At 36.5% G+C, this 12,996-nt stretch overlaps 1 protein-coding gene across 2 annotated transcripts in view; it reads right to left on the bottom strand.

Annotated features, from left to right (window-relative positions):
* Positions 1-3,545: 3,545 nt before the first annotated feature.
* The window catches only part of LOC125061691 (lutropin-choriogonadotropic hormone receptor), a 147,654-nt gene continuing 138,203 nt past the window's right edge, over positions 3,546-12,996 (bottom strand). Inside the window, exons 12-17 of one of the 2 annotated variants that reach the window (XM_047667238.1) lie at positions 11,121-11,192; positions 10,587-10,713; positions 8,881-9,052; positions 7,108-7,212; positions 5,968-6,162; positions 3,546-5,416 (exon numbers count right to left, since the gene is read on the bottom strand). In XM_047667238.1, the coding sequence (XP_047523194.1) occupies positions 4,050-5,416; positions 5,968-6,162; positions 7,108-7,212; positions 8,881-9,052; positions 10,587-10,713; positions 11,121-11,192 (2,038 nt within the window). In that variant the 3' untranslated portion in view covers positions 3,546-4,049. Of the gene's footprint in view, positions 5,417-5,967; positions 6,163-7,107; positions 7,213-8,880; positions 9,053-10,581; positions 10,714-11,120; positions 11,193-12,996 lie in introns of those variants that run through there. The other variant, XM_047667239.1, reaches the window with a different exon arrangement.

Below are 12,996 nucleotides of genomic sequence, written 5' to 3' on the forward strand. Positions count from 1 at the left end.
GAAAACCGCTGTGTGAGTTCGTGAAGTGAGTTACAGAATCACAGGGCAGTGCCGGATTAGCCATATAGCAAGAGTAGCAAATGCTATGGGCCCCGCAAATTTAGGGGCCCCGCGCTCCAACGGCCATATTAAACCCAGAAAAGTTAATTTGAAACAGTTTTGTTTTATTAAATATCCTTAACTTAAAAACCTTAGCAAACCAAGAGCCCATAGGCAGAATTTGCTACAGGCCCCGCGCGACGAACGGCAACGCGAGCATGGCCAAAAAGCTTGTTGTTTCATCCAGCGCAATGTCAGAACAAGAGGTAAAGCGAAAAGAGATAGCATAGATAGATTAGCCATTCATAAAAATGGCTAACAAGCAAGTGAGAACGCGATAACATTGAAAGAAAAAGAGTGTGCGGAAATTTCATAAAACTTGTTCCAAGAAACACGTGTTTTTTCGTAAGCCTTACAAGATTATGAAAAAAAAAGTTTTACATTTAGAAACTCCATTACATTTGCAAGGTTTCTCTGAAAATATTTCTTTACAATTAATGAGTACATTATAAACGCCCAAACTTCATATAAAAATTTGTGCAAAAAGGCTGATTTTTGGAGGTTTGTACTGAATTTGTTTCTTAAAATTTTGATTTCGCGTTTTAATAGAAACCTAGATATAGTGCACAAGGTGCCTATTAGTTCAAAAGTTTCAAAGAAATATCTGTTAGAACGCCATAATCACGTACGAGCGTTTGTATGAAAAAATAGACGGGTTGACCGCTCTTAAGGTCGTATTTCAGAACTTCTTTTAATGCCCAAAATGTTTTCCATGCTATAATATATTTCGTATATTATATTATATTTTGAGTATGTAGTCTTGGCCTAGAGGCTTCAGCGTGTGACCCTGAGATCGTAGAACCCCGGTTGTGCACCATTCGAACGGTAAAGGAAAACATCGTGAGGAAATCGGCTTGCCTTAGAGCCATAAAGAAGATTGACAAGCGGTCATGAAACAGGTACAGAAGAGGCCCAGACCTAAAAAGTTTGTGACACTGAATTATTTATTTATATTAAAAATAAGATAAATATAAAAAATAAAAAATAAAATATAAAATATAAAAAAATAGAAATTATACTAGGGGACCCGACAGACATCCTGTACACACAACTTAAATACAAAGTTTCAAAATAAAGAAAAACAAACAAAAAAAATCTAATTGTAAATAATCTGAACTATTCTCGAATCTCGTAAAAAAATTAAAAGTGTTAATTAAAAATTGATAATAGAAAATGGTAATCAAGATACAAATTAATACTTTCATGGAATGCATCGCCTATTCTTTGAACATACTAAATGTTAATTAAATCGCATTTTCTTTGACGATATGGAACTTTAATAAACTCTCTATTTTAATCTATTTTTCACGACTATTTCCAAGACAGTTTTATTCTGTAACACTCAATAGCGGTTCCTACTTCGAAATTACGAGATTACGTTATAGAAAAGAAATTGCAATCGGAACTTTCAGAATAGCAATGCTCATCACAATTGTCCCTCAAATATACAATATTAAAGCAGTGATGAACTAGTACTTCAGCGTGGGATTCTCATCACTGAGGTCATAGGTTCGAACCCCAGCTGTGCAGAAATGGACTTTCTATGTGCGCAGTTAACACTCGCCGGTACGGTGAGGGCAAAACATCGAGAGGTATCTGTCATACCAACCCATGTCACTCATCTTAGAAAAAAAAACAGACATAGAAATCTCAGGCTTAGACCAAAGATTATAGCGAAGCTGCCTATTTTCTTATAATAATAAGGTCCACGGTCCGGTCCTTCCACGGTCCGCTTCACTTTCTTTTGCAAACTATACGTATTGAACTATGGAATCGACTCCCGGTAGGGATCATCCCTAGGAGAAACTACCTCCAAAAGTTTAAAGAAAGAGTAGCCTCATAGGCCGGCAACGCATCCCCTTAAAATGGTGTCCATAGGCTGCGATAACAGCCTTTTTTGGGTGTTCCGTAGGCTAGTTAGCTACCCAATTCTAAAAACTTGAATCTCTTGGGTATCAGCTGCCCGTCACTGCCACCCCATTGGTAATTAGTTAGGATCCTAAGAGAGGTTAATAAACATACATAGATTGATGATGTCAAATAAAAGCAAAGATTTTTTAATACTTTAATTTCACTGTAAAACCAGTCATTCATACATTTTACGTACTAAATAATATCTATTAATAAATAGAAAATGTATTCTAAGAAATAAATTATTATATTAAAATAACAATCATGCCTTAGGTACAACATCGTAAATTATTCTTGTCATTAAAACATTATACACACTGGCCGCGCTTTTTATGCGAATTTATTTATTTATTCACAAAATTATAAGTCCTTATAGTACGATAATGTCGAAAATTAAATGAATATTAAATAAGATACACAATTTCGCAATTGGGAACTCACTCTGCGAACATATAAAGATATTAATAGCGTCGCAGACAGCATTCAGTAGCAACGTCTTTGATAACGGGGATCCGTGCAACTGGACTCCGTGGGACTGGTTCTGGCAAACAACCTTGGCCTTCCCTGTACCACATATCCTATAGGTACAAAGAAACAGAGTTCTTGGGTTGCAAGACTAGGTATGTAGTAGACCAATTTCTAATTTATTGTTGAGCGGTAAATGGTAATAGACCTTTATCTAATTTCACCAAATGTTATTATATTACATTAATTATTCAAACATAATTATAACTAAATCAGCCGGACACCATCAGCCGATGTCATTGTATCAATCAATTAAGTTAAGCTGAAGATATTTAATAACCTGGATGAATCAAGCGCTATTTCATATATGGTCCTTCGAGCCGGAGTTTATTCGGTGAGCTAAGAATGGTTTTTTCTATATGTTTCAAGGCAAATTCGCACCAACCCGACCTTCTTAAAAAATTAACAACTCTACAATATAAAATCCTAGTGTAAATAGTAATTTAAATAACATTGTTAAATACTGTTTCAAATATTCACATCAAAATTTACAAATAATATCACTTCATACATTTAATTCTATTCTCATATATTTTACTATAACACACTTAGTTAATAATACTGTACATAATTATTTGTCATGTTGGCTTATCTACGTTTGAGGGTAGTTTCAAAGTTGGCTCTTCATGCGACAGCGATAATGGACGGTAGTTTAAGACACATCTATTTGTATGATAGAGCCATGAGCTACAATGGCGGCTGTAAACTCTCGTTACAGATACTTTGTCACGATTAATCCTGTGTGCTATAAGGGAGCGTTCAAGTATTACGTAACGCAATTTTTGGAGATTATTGACCCCCCCCCTGCCCCATGTAATTCGCCGTAACGTTTTTCAGTACCCAAGTACAGTACTGTACCCAAGTATAGTAAAACGTTTCGTGACCACCTAGTGACTCTTCAGTTACTATTATGTGGTGTGAGTCGAAAATAATATTAACAATAACGTGTAATTCAATCCCCGCCCAGCATCGTAACGTTTTACAAAATGACCCCCCCCCCAAAATTACGTAATACTTGAACGCTCCCCAAAATCAAAATTAGCGAACTAATTAATTCAATTAATTACACTTTGAAACAGCAAAATTAAACAAAATCTTTAACGATGTACAGGCGCCATAATACTGAAAGATCTTTAAAAATACATATTTCTTTTGGAAATTTCTAGTGTTTCATCAATAACAAGAAATGTCTAGTACATACAGTAAATTTTAAATATAACCGATATTGTTTATGGTTTTATTACATCTAAAAACCGCACATCAGCTTAATTTTTGGTACCTACATAATTATATTTTGTTGTCCATAATAACAAAACAACTTATTAAACACTATTATGTACTATATTTATATACAATAAAAAAATGGGGCTCCCACAGAAAGTCTTTAGTAGTTTTAAACTGTATTTCGTGTTGATTGTCATGTTTTTTTTGTAATTCTCTAATTGTCTATGGTCATATTTGGTGCACAATGGCCACAACTCCTAATACTAATTTGTGATACACGTTTTGCTAATTTATTTTAAGTCACACTCTTCTGGCTGAATCTCCGTTTCAGCCGCTGATGGTATGGTATGCAAAAGTCGTGGTGGTGGCAAAGCAACAGGTGAAGCTGGGGGCTCATCTGCTACAATCGCTGGCTGTCGTGTTAGTCGAGGTCTGGAACCAGTAGTCGTTGCGCTACCGCCAGACCTGGACGTCTTCCAAGTTCCCGTGGATGCCGTCGCGTTTGACCCAGATGAATCATTACGAGAAGAAGATAGGTTGGAGTCCTGCGAGGTTTTTCTGGCTACGAGCCAGGACGCGGCTCTCCGTGGTGGGGGAGGGGGACGGCCGTACGTCCGCCAAGAGTCAGAGCGGGACGAAGAGAATTCTACTGAAGAGGACACTGAACCAGTACGGGCTGGTGCTGTCGGGACTTGGCGTGGAGTAGGAGGTGCGGGGGTGGTGGATCGACGTCCACAAGCTCGAAGCCAACGTAGGAGCCTCTCACCGTTCGCTTCTACAGACGCAGTATTTGTATTAGTTTCACTGACTACAGGAGCACTAGTTGGCAACAGTCTTCGGCAAGCACAGGTGGTCCCATGCTGTCCCCTTGACGACCTTTCCGCCAAACTGTTCGTGTTAGCCGGCGTCTGTCTATTACTGAAGTTAGACGAATGCCTACACCTTCCTATACCTCGGGTAACTCGCGACTCTTCAATCGCTTTACACACCAGAGCGCAGTCCTTCTTAAACTGCTTCGTCAGAATCGCGTACAGAAACGGATTGCAGCAAGAATTTAATGGCAGAACAAATACAGTGAACACTTTGGCTTCCTCCAAAGATACTAATTGCGCTCCAAAAGCCGCAGTCAAAGCGAAGAAAGCTATTGGGGACCAGCACAAGAAATCCGTAAAAACGAGAAGAGCCATGCGTTTTGCGATCCTAGAGTCGTTGGAGTTCCAAGCCTGGGATCCGCGGATCGCGCAGTACATTTTAAGATAGCATCCTAGCAGAACAAGGAATGCTATTCCGTTGATAACCAATAGAGCGACCACGTAGGTGAGGGAGACGGGTGTGCTGGTCTCAAAAGGGAGGCAGACAGCGAATTTTCTATAGTCTGACACACCTAACAGTGGTAAAGAAGCAGCTGTCAGTGAAAAAGCCCATCCAGCCGCCATCACAACGGCAGCGTGTCGGAGAGACAACCGCTTGTTTAAATGCATAGCGTGGGTGATCGCGTAGTTTCTTTCGAGGGTGATAACAGCGAGGGTGTAAACAGAGAGTTCGGAAGAGAGCACACCTAAAAATCCGGCGAGCCGACAACCACCAGACATTTGCCAGGCGATAGCGTGGGATCGGAATTCTCCCAATGTGCCAGCGTCGACCACCGCTAGGAAACCTGAAAATTAAAGCGATATTATTAAATAGTATCTGTTCGAAATACATTTTATTAATTTTATAAAATTGATGAGGGTGATGCAAAATATTTACACACGGCCGATCGAGCGTCTTTCGTGTTACGTGTTCTCGTGCATCTAGCATTTTTTATTTGGCTATATACTTTTTGTTAATTATAGTTGATAATAGACACGTCCACTATTTAAAATTGTATAGTGAGTGTTTAGTGCGTGTTTAAGAACTATTGTGAGGCAAGGTATCAATTATCATCAGTCTAACCTCTTTTTGTGCCCATACTAACACTAATCCAAATCCTTACGGCTGACAATATATGTGTGCCTATTTTCCTTTAAGGAGACATTGACGAGGTATGTACTCAGGACTTATTATTTTTATATGAATTGTGTATCGACGGCCACCGAACCGTTCTTTGTGGTACAGTATCTTTGATAATTTTATGATGATAAAACAAATTACAGTACAATTAATATAAATAAACTATACTATGCAAGTTTTGGAATAAAGAAAAACATTCTGATATTTTTTTATTACCCAAATAGATTCCCATAAAGAAGTCAGCGGCAGCCAGATTCGTCACCAAGAACCTTGGAACGTCTATACGGCTTCTGCTAAACACCAAGACGAACACCACGGTACCATTCCCCAATAACGCGAGGAGGAACACGGCCCATACACCGCACCGAAGTGTCCACCAGTCAAATAGGTCCACGCAGGGAAGGAATGGTCCTGAAATATTTAATAAAATAATTAAAGTCAAAAAGTTTAGTCAATAGTTAAGTTCTCTCTTTGTTTGAAGCAGGGTGTCAACTTGTCTTTAATCTTTTTACACGCTTTATATTAGCTTCACCTGTATGTATGTATGTATGTATGTATCCGACTCCTTCGGACTCGATTTTGACCCACTTTTAACGGACAGATTTAATTCAAACTTTGCGCACCTGTCAAAGATCGATGACAATGCAATAATCCGAAAAAAAAAATAAAAAAAATAAAAAGCGTGGGTTGCTCGATAGACGAAAAATATGGCACAGAGCGCCCCACGCTTTTTCACAATAATACCAGTATTTTTTGTTCATTACCATTTTCAGCCTAAATTAGGAATTATTTTTCACTTTTTAGTTTGATGTGCTTTAAAAGCGTGTTTTTTAGTTTTTTTTAACTATTATTTATTTATTTTTGGAATGGAATCTTGCTGTTTGCCTTATGGGCTAAGCAACAGCTCAGCTCGGGCTGTATTGACGAGCGTAGCTCGGCCTGCATGGGTGTTTTTCCGCGACTAGCGCAAGGGCGTTTCTTAGTGGGGTTGCGGCGCTTAAACCAACATCACTTATTGAGAGGGTTCTTAAATCTAAGTGACACTTGTGTTACCTATAAAGAATATACGTGTAGTCGACCTATTGGACATTTTCGGAAACGAAAACGTGTAACAATAGTTTATGAAGGTCATTTATTACTAGCAAAACGTTTTACACTTAATTGGCTACAAGTATAAAATGATTATTAATATTTCGTTTGAGCTTATAAAAATGCTTTTAATAATAATAATAATAAATCGTTAATTTGCAAAGAACGTGGTACATTTTAATCTATCTATAATTTTGAACTCTTGGTTAAGAGATATATATATCCCATGAGTTTCAAATTATTGAGAGTCGAAGAATAAAAAAATACCTGGTAGTGGTAAGCAGCGAACTTGTCTTCCAGCTGAACGAACCTCAACGCCACTCCAGGTACCAGCTGCTGGTAGACGAGAGCCACCTTCGCTTGTTGCGTTTACTGAAAGATTTGTTAACATAGGTTTAATAATCTCGTCCATCACGTCCAAACGTAGCGAGTTTCAGTTCAAACTATTTCTATGACTCAAAACTTTATTAAAAAGAGTCACGGAGAGTTTCTTGCCAGTTCTTCTTGCCCGCTCTACGCCCTTGACTTGTGAACTGGTAGTAAATGTAAATTTACAATCAATTTAACTTTTTTTTGACGTTCATAAGTGTACTTATCTATATGAATAAAGATATTTTGAGTTTGAGTTTTTCTAAAGACAATTCACACCAATTGACCTAGTCCCATGCTAAGCTGGTGAAGCTTGTGTTATGGGTACTAGGCAACGGATATACATACATATTATAGATAGATAGACATATAAATACATATTTAAACACCCAAGACCTAAGCACAACACCAAATGCTCATCACATCGATGTTCGTCTCAGCCGGGGATCGAACCATGGACCCATGGATTCGCAGTCAGGGGTACTAACCACTAGACCAATGAGTCGTCAAAGTGAGTTTGAGAAACTGAGAGTGGGGATGGCTACCATTGGTACTGCCTTGACTCGACTAGGCGTGTGTGAAGCCGGCTTTAGACATATAAAAAGTTAATTTAAATGACTACACTGTGTATTGTTTTAATAAATCTAATATATAAAATTCTCGTGTCACAGTTTTCGTTGCCATACTCCTCCGAAACGGCTTGACCGATTTTGTTGAAATTTTTTGTGCTTATCCGGTATCTATGAGAATCGGCCAACATCTATTTTTCATCCCCCTAAATGTTAGGAGTAGTCCACCCCTAAATTTTATTTTTTAGACAAAATTTTTAATTTCTATTTTTTTATGATACAACATACAAAAATACATACAACCCCTAACTTTCACCCCTCTACGATCAACTCCTATTTTTTTATTATAAATGATATGGCAAAACGACGTTTGCGCGGTCAGCTAGTCTAATATATAAAATTCTCGTGTCACAGTTTTCGTTGCCATACTCCTCCGAAACGGCTCGACCGATTTTGATGAAATTTTTTGTGCTTATCCGGTATCTATGAGAATCGGCCAAAATCTATTTTTCTTGTAAATGTTAGGGGTAGTCCACCCCTAAATTTTATTTTTTATTTTTTAGACAAAATTTTTAATTTGTATTTTTTTATGATACAGCATTAAAAAATACATACAACCCCTAATTTTCCCTCTACGATCAACCCCTATTTTTTATTATAAATGATATACATGGCAAAACGACGTTTGCCCGGTCAGCTAGTCTATATATATAAAAAGAAAATGGTGTTTGTTTGAGGCTCTTTCACGCTTAAACCACTGATCGTATCGACATGAAACTACCACCATTCGATGCGAAATTTTTCCTAGATAGTTTATGGCTATTTATTTTTTTAATTCCAACTTTCCTTCATTTTTTTATTTCTGTTTTACTTTTATGAAAATTTTTCCCGCTAATAAAAACAAAAGAGGCTTCCTAGAACCTCTAAACGTCAACATCTGTTAAAAACTCGATTTTCGAAGTATTTCAATTTTCTTAGCGGGAAGTTAAAAAGAAGAATAATAAAAATATGAAAAAAAATAAAATAATGAAACATAAAATTTATTTTAATTCGTCCAGCAAAGCGGGCGCGAAACGGCTAGTATTCATTATAAAATACTTACAATAATGCGGCCATATGTCTGTTGCATTTGCCCAGGCAGCTAAGTCCACATGGGCTGGCGGAAGCAGCACCAGGTCACTGAATCCTTCTCTCTCCCATTCCTCGCCACTTCCCGTCTCCTCCATTAGTGGAAGGAACTCGCAGCAGTGGTAAGCGTAGGAGAGTACCAGGGTCTAGAATTCAAGACGTCAAGATAATGTCAGCGTGAAATTGTAAACACCGTTAGATTGTAATCTATCTCGCGAGATTATAAACTGTCGAAAGATTGTGAACCTCAGCGTACTGCTTACAATTTAACGTATTATTATTCGGTAGATTATAATCTATCTCGCGAGATTGTAAACTGTCGAAAGATTGTGAACCTCAGCGTACTGCTTACAATTTAACGTATTATTATTCGGTAGATTATAATCTATCTCGCGAGATTGTAAACTGTCGAAAGATTGTGAACCTCAGCGTACTGCTTACAATTTAACGTATTATTATTCGGTAGATTATAATCTATCTCGCGAGATTGTAAACTGTCGAAAGATTGTGAACCTCAGCGTACTGCTTACAATTTAACGTATTATTATTCGGTAGATTATAATCTATCTCGCGAGATTGTAAACTGTCGAAAGATTGTGAACCTCAGCGTACTGCTTACAATTTAACGTATTATTATTCGGTAGATTATAATCTATCTCGCGAGATTATAAACTGTCGAAAGATTGTGAACCTCAGCGTACTGCTTACAATTTAACGTATTATTCGGTAGATTGTAATCTATCGAAGTGAAACCGTCAAATTACAATCTTAAAATTGTCAACTGTCCGAAGGTTGTCCCTGATTGGTCGGCTTTATAGTAAAAAAAAATACAATTTTACGTTAACATATATATCACACAGAAATTTTGGATTCGACGTAATAACTAGGTACAAGGAAAAATTGATTTAGAAAAAAAAAAACAGTGTATTGATAATATCCTTTATTGAAAGTGGGTTAAAACTAACTTAGAATACCTTTAAATATAACTTATACGTGTCCAAAAAAGGATAACCATATCTCATAAACGATTAAACCGATTTAGATGAAACTTTTTCCTTAAGCTGATATGATTTTGATTACTTGATTAGTTTTAGTTAAATTTTTAACATTTTAACTGGTAATTAACTTTATAATAACGAAGTATCCGATAATCTGGATTAGGCTCAGCCTAAAGCTGTCATTTTAAGTCCAGACTTAAGTATAACCAAGTCAGAACCAAGTACTGTTTTCCATCTGGTCATCTTCGAAGGTTGGAGATTATCAAGGCTGATTGAATTTTGTTTTTTTTTATAAAACAGGGGCAAACGGGCAGGAGGCTCACCTGATGTTAAGTGATACCACCGCCCATGGACACTCTCAATGCCAGAGGGCTCGAGAGTGCGTTGCCGGCCTTTTTTTGTTTCTGTTGTTGTTGAACAATGACCTCATTCAGCTTTGATCAAACCGAAGATTCTTTGACAAAGACGTGCTGTGGCCTGCTCTTCCTACCTGCCACTGACTTTAATGATATTCTGGAAGTTTTGGTTCGAAATATTCTAGTTTCCTTCTCTTCTGCTTGCTGTCCAGTATGCTGTGTCGACTCTGAATCTTACCCAGTAGGTAGTTTAGTATCCCCCCCCCCCAGCGAGAACAAATCTCTCTCTATCTAAATATAAAATGCCAGAAGAGCGTGTACTTTACTTGTATCCTGGGGAAGAGTTCTGGAGGGTGAAAGCGGCGTAAATTTGGATTATTGTGGGCCTTCAAGTGGAGTAGCTTCTGCAGACCACTGGCTGGTAGACTGGGGAACACGTTGTTGCCTACATTCCTGAAATTGAAAATGATTTATTAGAGCTAGCCATTCAAAGAGGGAACGCTGCCAGTATATTCGGAACCTTGTCTAAAGGGACTACTTTTAATAATATATTTTAAGGTTAGTTAATTTGTTAAAGTTAATTGTTTTTCTGTATAATATTATACGTTAAATGATACAAAAGATTAACGTTTAACTTTTCTTCTCTTTATTAATAAAAAATGTTATCGAAGTGCGTACAAAATAATTTTACAGTATAGAAATGAAACGTGTGCAATTCCCGCGTTATACCCGTGTTAAACGAGGGAATTAAATCGCGTAATATAAAATGTTATAAGGGGGGCTTACCGTATATGATATTATTGCGTTTCTCTTATAATTTAGGTGTGAGAAGAGAAGAGAAGTTATTCTCTTATACTTACAAGTCTTCCAATTTAGTGATCGGGACGAAAGCCTCCAAGTCTATGTGTTCTATTTGATTGTCTTCCAGGTCTCTATAATACAAAAACAAATAAATCATACTTTTTAATTCTAGACATAAACATAACATTTATTACTAACGAAACACACACATGGAGCAGTGTTGGCCTAGTGGCTTCAGCGTGCGACTCTCATACCTGAGGTCGTAGGTTCGATCCCCGGCTGTGTACCAATAGACTTTCTTTCTATGTGCGCATTTAACATTCGCTCGATAGGTGAAGGAAAACATTGTGAGGAAACCAGCCTTAGACCCAAAAGTCGACGGCGTGTGTCAGGCACTGGAGGCTAGATTAAATGATCATGAAACAGATTCAGAAATCCGAGGCCCAGACCTAAAGAGGTTGTAGCGCCACTGATTTTTATTAGTGGTCTCTTTATTCACCATAGCTTTCTGATGTCTGTCAACTACCCCCTAAATATCGATTAATTATACTCCTAAAGTCCTTTTTGGACACGGTTTAAGGTCAAATAAACACCAAAAATACATTCAAGGCCACGGTTGGAGTCAATATTTGTTTTCATTCTAGGTTTAATATCTAATATATAATATTCTCGTGTCGCGGTGTTTGTGGTTAAACTCCTCCGAAACGGCTTGACCGATTCTCATGAAACTTTGTGTGCAATGTGCATATTGGGTATAACCGAGAATCGGATAACATCTATTTTTCATCCCCCTAAATGTTAAGGGTAGTCCCCTAATTTTTTTTTTAATTTTTAGATATTTTTTAAATTTCTATTTTATTTATTTACACTTCGTTGCAAAAAAAAAGAATGAAACACAATACAAAAATATTATAAGGGATGCAACGGGCGGCCTTATCGCTAATAAGCGATCTCTTCCAGGCAACCCTAGTTAAAGAGAAAAACTAAAAAAAGAAACATGATGCGTGCGAGAAGTGCAGAACCAAATGTTATATAAAAATATATATAGTACCTTAATCTAAAGCAATACAAAAAAAATATGTAATATATATATAATATATAATGCTGTATCATAATTTTTTTTATAATACAGCATTAAAAATACATACAACCCCTAATTTTCACCCCTATTTTTTATTATAAATGATAAACATGGCAAAACGACGTTTGCCGGATCAGCTAGTAAATTATATAGACTCGTTAAGAATAAATAAAATATATTTCATGAATAAAAAGCCTCTAAAAAACCCCTTAAGATGGGATTCTCCCTAAATATGGGCGAAAACCCCCTTGGCATCACTGCTGCTTATTAGTATTTTAAATTCTTATACTTCAGTTCTCTGAACTAAATCGTATCATTAAAACTTCGTAAGTTAAATCTGTAAGTCAAGTTTCGTAACTAACGAACGTATTTTGCATAACCGGAACTCGAATACAAAAGCGACAATTATTCTAAGGATAAAGTATTAAAGTATATTTATGTATTATGTTTATTCATTATCTCCACATAATTATTCTACCTTTTAAAGTTATTACTTATGCGATAGAACTACACAATACCTACACCGATAATCCTATAATTAAAAAACGTTAAAACATATAATATACTTATATATAATTAGTATAACTATGGCAATAACTTTAATATAAAAACTTTTCTTTTTTCAACTTTTTAATTATTTTGAATTTGGAACACGTATATTATTTCACTTGACTTCTTTCGAATATAATTTAGCATACAATTCAAACAGTTCGTCTATGTCTATAAATACATTTTTTTAGGCTTAACTGATGTAAAGTGATAACTCAAACTCAAACTCAAAATATCTTTATTCAAGTGGGTATCTTTAACCAAGTACACTTTTGAATCGTCAAGTTAAATTAATCGTAAATTTA

This window comes from Pieris napi, chromosome 24, assembly GCF_905475465.1.
Source record: "Pieris napi chromosome 24, ilPieNapi1.2, whole genome shotgun sequence".
Lineage (NCBI taxonomy): Eukaryota > Metazoa > Arthropoda > Insecta > Lepidoptera > Pieridae > Pieris > Pieris napi.